The sequence below is a fragment of the Fragaria vesca genome, linkage group LG1, assembly GCF_000184155.1.
Source record: "Fragaria vesca subsp. vesca linkage group LG1, FraVesHawaii_1.0, whole genome shotgun sequence".
NCBI lineage: Eukaryota > Viridiplantae > Streptophyta > Magnoliopsida > Rosales > Rosaceae > Fragaria > Fragaria vesca.
In genome coordinates this window covers 12,701,107-12,716,582 of record NC_020491.1, presented here as the reverse complement: position 1 = coordinate 12,716,582, position 15,476 = coordinate 12,701,107, and the positions used below count along the sequence as shown (strand labels likewise).

Here is a 15,476-nt window from a genome sequence, read left to right as displayed (position 1 = left end):
ACCTATGGTGGCCGGAGGACGGAGCTCCGGCGAAGACACAGTCGGCGGTTCCGGCGGCTTTTTCTCCTCTCCGGCGAGTTAGAGGCTCGGGGGCTAGGCCGGGGAGGGAGAGGAGGTGACGGGGGTCCGATCTGGGCTGGAGCGGCGGCAGTTGGTGGCCGGACGGCGGCGGGAGGACGGCCGGAAGTCTGCTGGGTGTAGAGAGAAAAAACTCGGGTGGGAAAAGAAGAAAAATCGGGAGGAAGAGAGAGAGAAAGGAAGAAGAAATGGGTTGGGCTCGGCCCAGCCGACCCAACTCTCCTTTTAATCCAAAATTCAACACCCCGAAAAATAATACCCGAATAAAAATTACCTTTTACTAGCTAAAATTTACTATTTTTACCGTCGTCGTATTTTCTTCATACTAATAATCCTCCGCACATAATCGTCCCCGAAACCCCTCTAGGGACCAATTAAACTATTTACTCAATGACGGAGACGGTAAAATTCTTATTATAATCACGCTAGTAAATAAGGTAAAAATATAAGGGTCGGGATGTGACACAACTAGTTCGGCCGGAAATCACCGGAAACGCGTCGAAAAGTTTGGAATCCACCACCACCACTCTCCGCCGTGAGTCGCGCTCCAAGGCCACTAGAAGTCAGACCAGGACGCCAAGGAGCTTCTATCCCGATCGGTCTCCTGCCTTGTCGCCGCCGTCGGAGGTCTGAAACCCGACCGGGTCTCTAACCTGAAATTCCGAGCTTCGGGTCACCACTTCGGGACCGAATCGGCGCAAGTCACCACCGCAAGGCAGCTCAGACGGAGGAGAGGAAGAGAACCCTACCGGTGCCGGCGTCTAGGTCGGTCGGAGGTGGCCGAAAAAGCCGGGTCGGGTCGACTGGAAGACTTTGAATTCTCTCGGGGTCGGACAGAGAGAAGGAGAGGGAGGAAAAACTGGTTTCTGAAAAACTGAGGACCCAAACTGAAAATTTCCTATTTAACCTAAATATTCCCGAAAAGCCACAACTTCTGCTGACCATAACTTCACATACGACGTCCGTTTTACGCGTGCCACGTGTCTACGAACTCGTATCGTCGTGCTCTACAACTTTCGTGAAGGAAGTTTCCTGAGAAACCCAACCAATTAAAAAGTCAACTCTTAACCCTTCAAAATAGAGCATTTTCACGGAACTAAAAACTTGACTACTTCCAGTCCACTCACTAAACCACAAATCCATACAACTCTTATTTAAATAATTTCCAAAATAATATTAGAAACTAATATCAAAATTCCGGGGTATTACAAAATCCTCCACCTAACTCTGTCAAACACGGTCGATTTTCTTGCTTCAAATGCGGTTCAACTATGCATATGCACAAACAATGTCGTGCAAGCAAGGAAATTCAAGATATCTACAAGAGGCATAAGCAGTATTTGGCTCAAGAGGCTAATTTTACTAGTGGAGATTATGAGATGGATAACGGAGACGCAGAGCTCACCATCAATCTCACTATAGCAGATTTTGAGACCAAGACGAGTGTCTCTTTAGAGAGTGTTGAAACTCCGGATTTTGATTAGTCTATGTATTAGACGGTTCTTCTGCTATGTTATTCAAGTGTTTTTTTTGTTTGGCAATGGCCATGTTTTAAGACTTTGGTTTTCTTAGTCGTTTTGGAATTAGAACATCCTTGATGTATTAAGTTGGCATTAATAAAATTTCTCTTAGTTTTCTGGTTTCAAGAATGTTTGAGAATTTTATTTCCCTTAATAATGCATGAATGGTTCGAATTGCAAAAGCTACTTTGCGCAAATAGCAATCTGTCCGCCAACTTTGTACGAGCTTTGTGAACAGCTCAGGACGAACTAGAATGTGAGTGACATATGTCTGGAAAGCTCTATGAGTCTAGTTTTTAGATCTTCTCACGGTTCGTCCATATCTATTTCTATGACGAAGTTATGACCGTTTTAGTGAGCAAAGGTCATTTTGCGCGGAAATTCTTATGCACTCAATAAGGATTCACAACTTGATCACAATTCCCTGAAATTCCTCTATGTTCTTTAGAGTGTTCGCCATGTCTTGCTTTCAAGACTAATTGATTTACATTCTTTTGTAGATGTCTCGTGGCGAAATTGAGTGTTTGGCTGACAGTGGGACTACCCACACTATTTTGCGGAATAGGCAATTGTTTACGGATTTTGTGCCTTACAAATCCTCAGTGACAACCATGATTGGTTCATCGCCGGTTATACAAGGGCGAGGTATTACACAATTCTTGTTGCCAAATGGCACAAAGATTCATGTCACTGATGCCTTATACGCGCCAAAGGCCAATCGAACCTTGCTAAGTTTTAAGGACATTCGTGCCAATGGTTTCCATTTGGAAACTCATCGTGAGAATGATAAAGAGTTTTTGTGTATTACCTCTAATTAATGTGGCCATAAGCGCATCTTAGAGAAACTTCTGAGTCAAAGTAGTGGTTTATATCTTACTACAGTTCGGATTATTGAATCCTATGCAGTTGCTCGCAACTTCTGCGAATCTGACTCATATAAGCTTTGGCATGATCGTCTGGGACATCCTGGACATGATATGATGATCCGTATTCTTAAAAATTCAAACGATCATCCGTTTTTCAGAGCACAGAAGCGTATGGGAACACACATAGCCACCGAAAATGGTGGCAATGCCGTGAGCACTGCTCATGGTCAAGGCTTGGCCTTAATGCAGTCCCAAATGCAGTCACAGCCTTCACAGGTTTCTGTGCCGCATGGTTCCACTCCTGATGCCTCTATGGCAATCTCCAACGCTCACCGCTCGTTTTGCAAAGCTTGTTCATTAGCAAAGTTACAAGCACGACCCTTTTTTGCTGTAGACATAAAACAAAACATTCCATCTTACAGAGGATCCAAGGTGATATTTGTGGACCTATCAAACCAGAATGCGGACCATTTCGATATTTTATGGTTCTGGTTGATGCATCGACGCGTTGGTCACATGTCGCTTTGCTATCCACAAGAAATGCTGCATTTGCTAAAATCCTAGCTCAAATTATAAAACTCAGGGCTCACCACCCTGATCATCCGATCAAGTCTATTCGATTGGATAATGCAGAAGAGTTTAAATCAAAATTTTTTGATGATTATTGCATGTCTATTGGGATTGATGTTGAACATCCCGTTCCCCATGTTCATTCACAGAACGGTCTTGCAGAAGCAACAATCAAGCGGTTATAGCTTGTGGCTCGGGCTTTGGTGATGCGCACCAATCTACCCGTATCTGCATGGGGTTATGCAATTTTACATGCAGCTATACTTATTCGTTTTAGACCCACCGCCAACTAACCATTTAGTGCATACCAGTTGGTCACTGGATATGAGCCTGACATTTCACATTTACGCATATTTGGTTGCGCAGTCTATGTGTCTATTACGCCTCCACTGCGTACTAAAATCGGTCCTCAGAGACGATTGGGTATATATGTTGGCTTTGAAGCACCAACGATTGTCCGCTATTTAGAACCTTTGACAGGAGATCTCTTTACTGTAAGATTTGCAAATTGTCACTTTGATGAGACATACTTCCCGTCGTTAGGGGGAGAAAGGAACGGTAATGTTCCAGTTGAACGACAGGAATTGTCGTGGTCTGTCCCCACTATGTCTCATTATGATCCCCGCACATCTCAGAGCGAGATTGAAGTGCAAAGAATTCTCGATCTTCAGAAATTTGCAGATTCGATGCTTGACTCCTTTACTGATATCGCGAAAGTGACGAAATCAACTATCCTTGCTGCAAACGTTCCTGCAAGGTTGGAAGTCCCGAAAACTGGGCAAGTTAATGCCACACCCGGGCTAGGCACCACCGGCGTCGCCGGCGTACCTGATGCCCATGGTGGAGGGGTGGCTACGGCCTCAGCTCCCACCCGGAAGAGGGGGAGACCAAAGAAAGGTTCAATCGATGTCTTCCCTCGGAAAAAGCAAGACATCAAGGCACAAAATGATCCGCTCATCATCAATACTGTGAATCCATCACATGAGATTGTCTTTGACTATAGCTATGTCCATGAATCGATATTGAAACCTTTGGGGGACGCCTCAGAATCAATGTTGATGTCAGAGAACAAAGAAATCTCGTTAAGTTACACAAGTGCGCGCGTTCTTATGGATGGGTCTTCCATGTTTATTAATGATGTTTTTGCTTATTCCGTCGCTCAGGAGATTATTGACGACGATGAAATAGAACCTCGCTCTGTTGCAGAATGTCAACGTAAAGCAGATAAGCCGAAATGGAAAGATGCAATCTAGGCTGAACTAGACTCCCTATCGAAAAGGCAAGTTTTTGGTCCGGTTGTGCCATGCCCACCAAATGTTAAGCCTGTTGGACATAAATGGGTCTTTGTAAGGAAGTGTAATGAGAAGAATGAAGTCATGCGATATAAAGCTAGACTTGTGGCGCAAGGATTCTCGCAACGCCCTGGTATTGATTATGAGGAGACGTATTCTCCTGTTATGGATGTCATTACTTTCCGCTACTTGGTCAGTTTAGTAGTGTCCGAAAAACTGAATATGCAGCTTATGGATGTGGTTACCGCATATCTCTATGGGGATCTTGATACAGAGATATATATATGAAAGTGCCTGACGGCCTTTCGTTGCCCAACTCAAGTGACTCTAAACCACGGAGTGTTTATGCCATCAGATTGAGGCGTTCACTATATGGATTGAAACAATCCGGACGAATGTGGTATACTCGTCTAAGTGATTACTTGATTGGGAAGGGATACAAGAACGATGATTTGTGCCCATGCGTGTTCATAAAAAGAACAAGTTCTGGATTCGCAATTGTAGCAGTCTATGTTGATGATATGAATATCATCGGAAATCTCAATGAGATCAATGAGACGGTTAGCTACTTGAAATCCGAGTTTGAGATGAAAGATCTTGGGAAAACTCGATTTTGCCTAGGCATTGAACTAGAGCATCGAGGGACTGGAATCTTAATACACCAGTCGGCTTATGTCCAAAAGATGCTCAGGCGATTCAATATGGACAAAGCACATCCTCTTGGCACTCCCATGATTACCCGAAGTCTGGATCTGTTCAAAAGGATCCAGTCGGCTTATGTCCAAAAGGATCTGTTCCGTCCGAAAGATGACGATGAAGAGATCCTGGGAGCTGAAACTCCATATCTTAGTGCGATTGGAGCTCTGTTATATTTGGCTTAGTGCACTCGACCAAACATTGCATTCTCTATGAACTTGTTAGCTAGATTTAGCTCTGCGCCAACGCATCGTCATTGGAATGGTGTTAAGCACATCTTCAGGTATTTGAAGGGTTCCATCGACTTAGGCCTGTTCTTTCCCTACAGTGAAACAAGAGAGCAAAAGATCCTGTCTGGGATCGGTGGATCACAGCCCTCGGCCTCCCACCAAGAGACTATGTCCGACGCTGCCATAGTCGCTGTTCATGCACATGGTAGACTAGTCCCCTATCCTGAAACACCGAATAATGTGTTAGTTGGATTTGCTGATGCTGGGTATCTCTCTGACCCACATAAAGGACGTTCCCAAACTGGATATGTGTTCACAATTGGGAATACGGCGATATCTTGGAGATCAACCAAGCAAACCCTTGTTGCTACTTCCTCGAATCATGCTGAGATTATTGCACTACATGAAGCAGTTAAAGAATGTGTTTGGCTTCGGTCTGTAGTGTCTCATATTCGAGAGTCTAGTGGATTACCATCTACTACGGCTGAACCAACTTGCATCTATGAGGATAATGCGGCTTACATTGAACAAATGAAGTTAGGTTACATTAAGGGTGATAATACTAAACATATCTCGCCGAAGTTCTTTTACAATCAGCAACAACAACAGTTTTTGAATATCCATGTGAACTAGGTGAGTTCTGAGGATAATGTAGCAGATTTGTTCACCAAGTCTCTACCCAAATCTACATTTGAGAAACATGTGAAGAGCCTTGGCATGCGTCGTTTATCTGAACTCCAAGATTGAGATACCAATCAGGGGGAGTCGTTATGTAGACATCAGGGGGAGTCTACATCACATGTTATCTTCAATTGTAGTTGATGCGTTGTGCTCTTTTTCCCTTCGTCCAAGTCTTTTGTTTTGCCCACGAGGTTTTTGTTTTACTTGGCAAGGTTTTTAACGAGGCAACATCTCATGCACTATGTCGTATTAGGCACGCGACACAAGAGGGAGTGTTTAAGGAAATTACTTTCCTGTCCTTCTGTTATGTGTCTTGACCTAATCGTTTCCTTATTAGAATAGATTTCAGTATTGATAGATATTCTAGATCCTTCGGGAGACTCTATGTAATGCCTATAAATAGGTTTTTCTATCAATAAATGAGTAGACCCTTATTCTCGTTATATGTTCTCCTTCAACAATACTCAAATACTAATTCCGAAAATGTTTTCGACGGCCGTCTGAATTTATAAAATTTCGATAGTTTGAAAGAAATTTTGAAACCAATGTTTTTAAATAAAAAATTGCTTCATAATTTGATCTCGACTAACCTCCACTATGCTTGCAGTCACTCCTGCTTTCGAAATGGCTGACAAATTGCTTGAAATGGAGGATGGCCGGAAATGAGATCGATGTGATGTTGCACCGGACTAGAGGAGCTGCATTCACTACTTTGATTATGCAGTATTTGGTCTTTAATCTTTAGTTGTTTAAAAAGAGTGTGATTATTAGGACCTCTAAATTTGCTCAGTGTACCTCTCATGCTTTCTACACCTCTATTTTACTTTTAAATACATGTGTTTGCTCACTAGACCTCCATTCAAATTTCTAAAATAACTTTGTTTATATTATTCACATATATTTCAATATATTAATCATTACACCTACATATTTTAATTATAATTTATTTCCTTTATGAAAGAACATAAATCTCTTAAAAATCAAATAACACAAGGTATTGACTGTCATAAACTTATTTTTGTCAACAAGAAAATTTTCTAATAAGAATAACCATTTTTTCTCTATGTATATTCGTTTTTTCTTCCGCTATTTTATGTAATTAATGATATATTATTTCAATAGTTATTTAATTTTACATATAATTAATTTTTTTTTTTGCAAATACATTTGTGCACCTTGTATAATGTATATGCTTTTAACATGTTTGATAACAAATGATCGAAATTAATCATAGTTTTAGCTCTTCTTAAATAAATAAATACTTAATATGTAGTAAAATTAGAAAATAAAAATACATAAGGAAAATAATAAATAATACAATATTTCTTATTGAATTAAAAAATCTAGAGAGAATAAATATATTACTTCTTTTTGTTATTGTCCTTAATAGTCATTATGTAAAAGAACATATCTGATATTCAATAACTCATAATAGAGTGAGGTCAACTGAGCAAATTTGGAGGTCCCAAACTCTCAATAGCCGCACTCGTTTAAAAAAAGAAAAAAGAATCATAGTTACAAAGTCTAAAACAACAAAAAGCGAGGACATGCAAGGAACAATGTTATTTCTAGTCTGAAATTTGTGAATGCAGTCCAGTGATCATCATTTTTTGGACAAACAAATACAGGGCCTAAAATGCACCATATGAACAGTAATTACATCTGCAATGCTACAATGATTTGATATTCAGTAGCAATTAGCGTGGTTCAAGCATGACCAGCTTCTATTAGTAAAATCAACAGCGATCAGCTTCTTCAGTGCTAACGAGTTAGATCATCCATAAACAAATGACAAATCGGTTGAAATCACTTCATTCTACTTTAGCTTTCTTGTCCTCTTTTGGTGGAAACAGCAACCTAGATGTCCATACTGCAAGTAGAGTTGCCTCTATTGGGGCAAGCCAATAAACAAGTATATGCTCCTTGGTGATATGGTCGCCGCGAGCATAAGCCCATCCCATTACCTATGTATAGGTCAATAAGGTTTAGTTAATTAATGTATTCAACTTCTCCCAACAATATGAGAAACTCAAACAACAACAGGAGCAGACAAATACAGTGCTAGGTTTTTATGGGTACTTACAGAAGCTGGGTTCATGCAACCACCAGTCAGATCAGAGCCAAGAATATGCAGAGTTAACTTCGAAACACTTGAGATCCATGTCTTCCTGAAAAAGCTCCCCGGGATATTTCTGGAAAGACCAAGTGAGATAGTAACGATTGCATATGCCAGTAATCCTTCTGTAAGGGCCCCTTTATGGATGTCAACAGTCAAACGTGGCCCGAGACCTATTCCAGGAAAGGTCCCCATTATGAACCTAACTCCAGCAACAGAGCCAAGAACCTGGAGATACAAATGACACAAATTAGGTGTTTGTCGTGTAAAAAGAAGAAACTATGAAACTAAATAAATCTTTTCCGGTAACTCCCAAGACTGATAATACGTCAATCGGGTTACCATATTCACATGGATTAAATTCAATTGCAACTTGTATTCACACTCAAAGCTAACACACCCACATTCAGATTTTAGCAGACAGCTATTATGGAACTAATCTGGTGATCCAAAATCACCATTTTAAAAGAGAAAACGCGACCACCATGATTAGGTGAACACCATGGAGACCTTTCTTTCAAGCACCTAGCAACTGTCCAGTTAAGTCACAAGATTGAGAAAATTAAAATATATATATATATATATATATATATATATACTAGAGAAGAAGAGTGTAGAGACGGACGTCCGACTACTTAACGACGCGNGCGCGTCGCTCACACTCCTCTGTGTGTGTGTGTATATATATATATATATATATATATATATATATATATAGAGTGTCAGTATCCTTCAAAGAACGGTACTGAGAGAGGAAATGCAATCAAAATGGGATAATGAGATCACATACCCAACTCAAAGGGATCTGGTGTTCTCAACCGTTATTACAATCATAATGCAATTATTTGTTTGTGTTTGAATCCAGTCATACTTAACAATTGAGCAAGCCACAAGAGAGGAAGCTATGTCTATGACTTTGATAAAAAAAATAATAAAAAGAGGCCCCATCAACCATAGAGAGAGCCATAGGAGCACCCCAACGTTGGCTATAGTTGAGGCCACAGGAGTGACCCCAAAATGATGTCAAACGACCAGTAACAGTGTAACTGGCCAAAGGAGCACCCCTTGTCTATAAGGTTGCATTTCTGGTCAAGCCACTATGACTGGCTGGTCAACTATATGACTGACTGCAGTATTTACTCAGCCCGCATTAGAAGATGGGCCATCATATTTATCAGAAGTAAAATCCTTCTGCAAGCTTGGAGACACACCTGAACAATTGTCGACCCTTTTGATGGGAGATTACCATGATACATAGTCAAAATCATGAAGAGCAGAAATTTGAAAAATCCAACTTTAGGAAATAGGAGGATCAGAGCCAAAGTCCTATAGATAGGGAAACATTTCCCAGGGGTACTGCCTCTGATCTTAGCATTTCACTCTGGCAAAGTTGTCATTCAACTTTATAACAGAATCGTAGGAGTCCCTTTGGATGGTTTTATCACAGTACTGTCAGTTACAGTTTACTAGTGTGATAGGTCAACCAATGCAGGAATCAGTCAGATATATCAAAAGAAGCCGACTTACACCAGTCAAGCCTGCATCAGTGTAACCGTTAGCGAAAAAACCATTAGCACTGTCTTGTAACTTAGGGGACCTATGGCTCTCTCTACGGTCATTGTTGATTCATACCTAACAGGCGCACACAGCACAAGAGATCGAGTTATGTTTATGAATTTAATAGGAACAGGTAGGTCTAGGACATAGGCGATGATGATAGGTACCACAGAAAGAGAGAGCCAACAAAGAATCACTACGGTATCACTTCCTAATTACGTGAAACCAGGAGTAACCACTCCTGAAAAGCTAAAGGATCAAGACTTGTCAGAAGTTCCTGATACCAGCAAATATGCGGACCCTCTAAAATCAAGGATGACTGGTCGGCTAGGCCTAGTCAGAAGAGGCAAAAGGAATACTAGCGGGAATAAGCCAAGAATTTAGATGGAAACCAAGACAAATTGGAAGGAGTCAAGAATCAATAAGAATTTATACATGACAATGTCACAGCAAGAAAACGTCAAAATAAGCTAACAGCCCAACTTTTAGGCTAAAAGGATAGCAAGGAACCATTAAACTAACATTCCATCAAGAATTCATTAACTGCGAACATAGAATCAGCCATAACTTAGGATACATGTCTAATGTTCAACAAAAGATTTGTAACAGAATATGAACAGAAGAAGCTGTGAATCAGACTATCCATCACAATTCGACTTATTAAAGGAAAACCTAAAGAACATAACACTTTGTTTTTCCACAGACAGATAACAATAAGTCGAGGATTCTAGTAATTCATACATAAATGCTGCAATTTCAAAACTCAACAGAAACCAACCAGCTATTGGACCTGAAAAATCAGATTAAAAGAGAAAAAGGTAACCTGAGCAGGGACTCTGGCAGCAACAGTGAATAAGAAACGGCTGAAATCGCCGGTGATGGCATCCGAGAAAACGGTGAGAGGATTGTAGGTGCCACCCTTGGTAAGCTTAGCCAAGAAAGCAAAGAAAAACATGTTGACAATTGAAAGAGCGGACTTGAGAATCTCAGCAGTGGGTTCATGAGAGAAACCCAAAACATTGTGCACAAATTTCTTGACAAAAACACCTGATGATACCCACATGAATGAGATTATGAAATCTGAAACGAGCAAACCAATCCTCCCCATTGTGAATCGCAATCTGGGTCAATCTCTCAAGTCTAGTCTCGCATGCGTTATAAAATTGAATGAAGTGACAAAGATCCTGTCGTTTTTGGAACATGGCAATTTAAACGAACCTTCCTTCTGTCTTTATATAGATTCCTTTTGTCGCGTTTTTTTTTTAATTAGAATTTTGTCCAAACTTTTATCTTAACCTACAGTGTGGCATTTTAATATGGAGATCATGAAGGCATGTAGAGGGATCGAGCAGTGGTAGTAGAGACTAGCAGGCATGAAGGTTTAAACATTTTGAGTCTAATTTGGAATCTGTCGGTTCCTAACCATCAAGCTTATCATTTGAGAGCTTGTCATTGTCATGTTTTTTTACCTTGTGCTGAGCGCTTGCTTAAGCGCAAGATCAGTCCTCAGAGAGGTTGTGGTAAGTGTGTGGAGGCCTGGAAGAATCGGTTTTGCATAGCTTGTTTGAGTGTCCTTGCCCTTGAATCCGGAGGAAATTGGTTTCTCAATTCACGAATCGGGGGTGCTTGGGATTAGGAAGACTGGGAAGTCCCCAAAAAAGAAGGTAGCCGTAACAAGGGAGACAAACAGAGTAGCTCGTTTACTTGCAATCCATGCTCTTCATTCGCGTGAGAGCCAAACAATCTGATACATTTTGAGCTAGGCATGTCCTTTGAGCTCTTTGCTCAGATATGGGGAAATGGCTAAGTCAGATTTAAGATCTGAGACGCATGCACACCAAAATTTGTCAAGAACGGGAAAATCAAAGTATAGCTCCTTGATTTCTATACAAAGCGGACGGAGGAAGAGCTATAGTCAAAACTCAAAAGTTCTCACAGTTTGCAACAAATTTCCTTGAGTTGTTTATGACCTTTGGGATATATTACAATGTCCTGCATTTGCGTGACACTGTCACCTAATCTTAATTACAAGCAAGGCTGAGATAGTAACACAATTCACATTATCCAAAAACAACACACAGACAAGTCACAGATCTACAAAGTCACAGATCTACATGAACCCCTCCTCCATCAGAACCAGAGCTCAAGATTCCCAAACTCACAGGTACACCACTGAAGTATCTTGACAGGATGAGTCTTGCAACATTCTCAGCCGCAACAGCGCTTGTCTCCATTGTGCTTGCTGCATTCTCAAAAGCATTCACATAGTACAAGTGCTGACCATCCAAGATGAAGGGTGCAAATACTTCAGGAGCAGTATAATGAGGGTATGCAGCCCAATTTATTCGAATTGTCTCCTTCCTCGCACTAAATGTCGAAGCGAAACAAATATTATTATTTCATCTGATGGTTATAGACATATATGGCTAATTAATAGCAGTACAGCACTCCAACTATATATCAAACCATGAAAACTTTAAACCTCCGAGTTTGTGAGATGTTCTTTTTTTAACTTGTAGTGTAGTATGTTATTCAATTTTAAAAGAAACCATTATATAAAAGAAATCTAGTGTGGTATGTTATTCAATTTTAATCTCCCTCCAACTTATTATTTTGTTATTTTGTTTTCACTTTATATAATGATGTTGTAAGAATAATTTACACTATGACAATTAATTCAAGGTTAACATTAATTTAGGACAGTGGACAATGGGGTAGAACTCAGATAAATGAACACAAGAGCGTGAGAAGTGTAAGCCACCCATCCTGAATTCTTTACCCGTTAAATGCAACTGAGTGCTAGCTGGTAGAAACTTAGACTATTACCTGAAGATACTATCCAGAAGTGCCTCCGCCAATGGCTGTCGAGAAAATATCTTGTAAGTGACATCATTCCTGGCATGTTGCTTGAGAAGAGAGATGCTTGTGAATGGAAGATTAGGATCCTCAAGTGTGGCAATCAGGTCTGGGAGTTCTGGCACTGAATTCACACCAAAATATACCTTGTCGAAAAATTAAATAAACAATTAATGGTTGGGATGCCATACAAATTGAACACAAGTGTTATCTCTAACAATGCTGGATACTTACGGGATTTAAAAGGCCTCTAACCATAGTTGCGTGTGTATGTTGTAACACTCTTTTCGGAATTGAAACTGAAGGGGAAAACTGAACATTCAACTCATCTAGAGGTGTAGCAACTACCGCAACATCACATGTATAACTATTCCCCATGGTAGAGTTAAGTTCATAGTGGTCCCCAATTGAAGAAATAGATTCTATCTCTTCCTGAAGATGCAATGCAACATTGGAACTGTCAATCAATCCAGAAGCCATCTGCCAGTTCCCTCCTTTGATAGACCACAATCCACCACCAGATCCGGCCAATGAAACCGCACCAGCAAGTCCACTCATACTGACACTTTGGCCATAATTGATTCTTGTGATGACCTGAAGAATAAAACATTTAGCAGAGTACTAGCTTCTAACAATTTCAATACCTATAATGACTGCTATACTTATTAGCAAACTTCAGACCAGCATATAGAAATTTCAACAAACCAAGTTGAAAAGTAAAACCACCATCCAGATGACACAGGAGATATTTGTTTTTTATTTTATTTTATTTTTTTTACAAAGGTACACACACTGATACAAAGGAAAGCTGAAAAAACTAAAACTCTTATCTTCTGGGCATAAAATAAATGTAATAGATTTGCAGGACAGTCCTACCTCCAATAAAATGTAAAACTATAACATTTCTGTCATTTTGAAGAAAACAAATTGTACCAGCTATGCAGTGAGGTAGTGAATGCACCAGCAAAAAGATACATTAACTGTTGGGCAGTAAAAACAATAATCGTGTACCGTAGTGTAACAACCTAAACCTAGGGATAGCAACTACATACCCAATTTGACTGATCCAAGGCAGACATGAATCAGGAATATCAACAGGAGTCTAAGTGGGAAGGACGTAGTAACATTAAACAAAGAAGAAATCCAGGATCAAAGCTGTTTTCATCCATATATCAGAAAAGCAAGAAACTCATAGTTGAGCTGTCAAAATAAACTTCAAAAGACATATAAGAAGGCATCCACTTCTTGGAGCTGACTGAACAAAAGAAGTTCAAGGCTCATTTTCTGTAGGCTTATGTCTATGTCCCCAAACTTATCTTTCTTCTCTGGTGTCTTTCTTTCAGTCATTTCCCTCCACAGACTTTTGTTAAAAGAAAGAAAAATGCAAAAGTCAAGTTGTGGGTTTTGCCTCAAGATGATTCCTATTGATTAGGATTCTAGTACTGTTCATAGTTTTGAGATGGTTAATCATACACCACAACACATTTATCAATCTAGAAAACCCAGTAAACCATGTCTCAAAAAAAACCTCCTTTCCACTGTATATACAAGTACCAAAGGCTCCAATACACTTCAATTACATGAATCAGATCTGAACTCAAAACACTTCTTAAGACATACAGGGAGGGAGGCAGTATCTACATCCAAAACTAATCAACTTGCATGCTCGAGTTACCTCACACCATCACAACAGACCCAAACCAATTGAACCAAAGTGAAACTACTAATAAAACGGCAATGCATACATCAAAAGCAGCATACTCCACCGGACTAACCAACAATCGCAAACCAAACAAAAAAACTAAAGCATTCCATCAATTAATACTAAACCAAATAGCCTAACAAATTCTTGTATGGAAAATAGTTCTTACAGTAACAAGCTCTTGAACCAACAAGGGAGCCAAGCCAGCATCAGCCAGCTCCTCAGCCAAAGTCCTCGTCGTGAGATTGTACAATCCAGCCCACTTAAGCATCTCATCCACCGTCTCGAAAACAGGCCTGGTCTTAGAGCTCTCATAATACTTCAAGAAGCTATTCACAGTAGCCTGCACCACAAAAAACACAAATCACATTCAAAACTACCAAACCAAATCACAGTGAAAAACTATTCACATTGCTCAGAGTAGAAATTACCGATTTACCTCTACGAATCTGTTCATTCTAACCAGCGAGAAGCCGTACCGGACGAACAGCAGCAGCGAATTCGCCAGCGAAACGATCCTGTCCACAAACGGAAGCTTCGATTTGAAGCTCAGAGTCTTGAATATGAACTTCTCGCCGTCCCAAATCCCAAAGCCATCGGAATCGTCGTCCGACGAAGACGGAGCGTTGACGGTGAGGTTCAGCAGCTTGGTGTAGTTCACGGCGTGGTAGTTCTTGGGGTGGAGAATCGAGGCGCCAGCCTCGAAGAACTCGCCGGAGACGTTGACCGTCGCCATGCGTCCCCCGACGACGCCCTTTCGCTCGAACATGCGGATTGTGAGGTTGGGAGCGGAGGGAGATGAATACTCGCGGAGGAAGTGGGCCACGGAAGCGCCGCCGATGCCGGCGCCGACGATGCAGACTGTGTCGTGAGCTTGGGAGAGCGTGGAGAGGAGGAGGAAGAAGGAGACTAGGGTGAGGGCGGAGAACGACGACGACGACGACATGTCGTTTCAGATTGGAGACGTCTCCGACTTGCCGAGAGCTCAGTTTCAAATGCCTTCCCTCGTCAAAGGAGAGGATGAAGACTTTTTAGGAGTTGTACCTAAAGACAATTTATGGGCTTCATTTGAAATATATGCCACTTTGGGTATTTATACCATTCAAATATATGTCATGTAGAGCATCTTAACATAAAAATTAACGGAGGTACCATATCAGGTAACAGAGCAATACTTGAGTTGTCAAAAAATACTTTTTGTAAAAGTCCAGATACCATTTTAGGATTTTTACCCTTTTAAAATTTGCCTACTCTCCGATGTCTAAGTCAACGAGTGTCGTTACTTGTTAAGATACGATGAGGAATTGGTTCC

The 15,476-nt window shown here is 40.7% G+C and overlaps 2 protein-coding genes across 2 annotated transcripts; both read right to left on the bottom strand.

Annotated features, from left to right (window-relative positions):
* Positions 1-7,316: 7,316 nt before the first annotated feature.
* LOC101304128 (probable aquaporin SIP2-1-like) lies at positions 7,317-10,783 on the bottom strand. Its single transcript, XM_004288095.1, has 3 exons — positions 10,430-10,783; positions 8,017-8,277; positions 7,317-7,897 (listed from the first exon to the last, which is right to left on the bottom strand). Exons 1-3 carry the CDS (start codon positions 10,712-10,714, stop codon positions 7,745-7,747), a joined length of 699 nt encoding a protein of 232 aa, XP_004288143.1. The 5' UTR covers positions 10,715-10,783; the 3' UTR covers positions 7,317-7,744.
* A 669-nt stretch (positions 10,784-11,452) lies between these two features.
* On the bottom strand, positions 11,453-15,245 carry LOC101303553 (farnesylcysteine lyase-like). Its single transcript, XM_004288093.1, has 5 exons — positions 14,604-15,245; positions 14,334-14,507; positions 12,697-13,056; positions 12,433-12,608; positions 11,453-11,973 (listed from the first exon to the last, which is right to left on the bottom strand). Exons 1-5 carry the CDS (start codon positions 15,108-15,110, stop codon positions 11,709-11,711), a joined length of 1,482 nt encoding a protein of 493 aa, XP_004288141.1. The 5' UTR covers positions 15,111-15,245; the 3' UTR covers positions 11,453-11,708.
* Between the last annotated feature and the right edge of the window lie 231 nt (positions 15,246-15,476).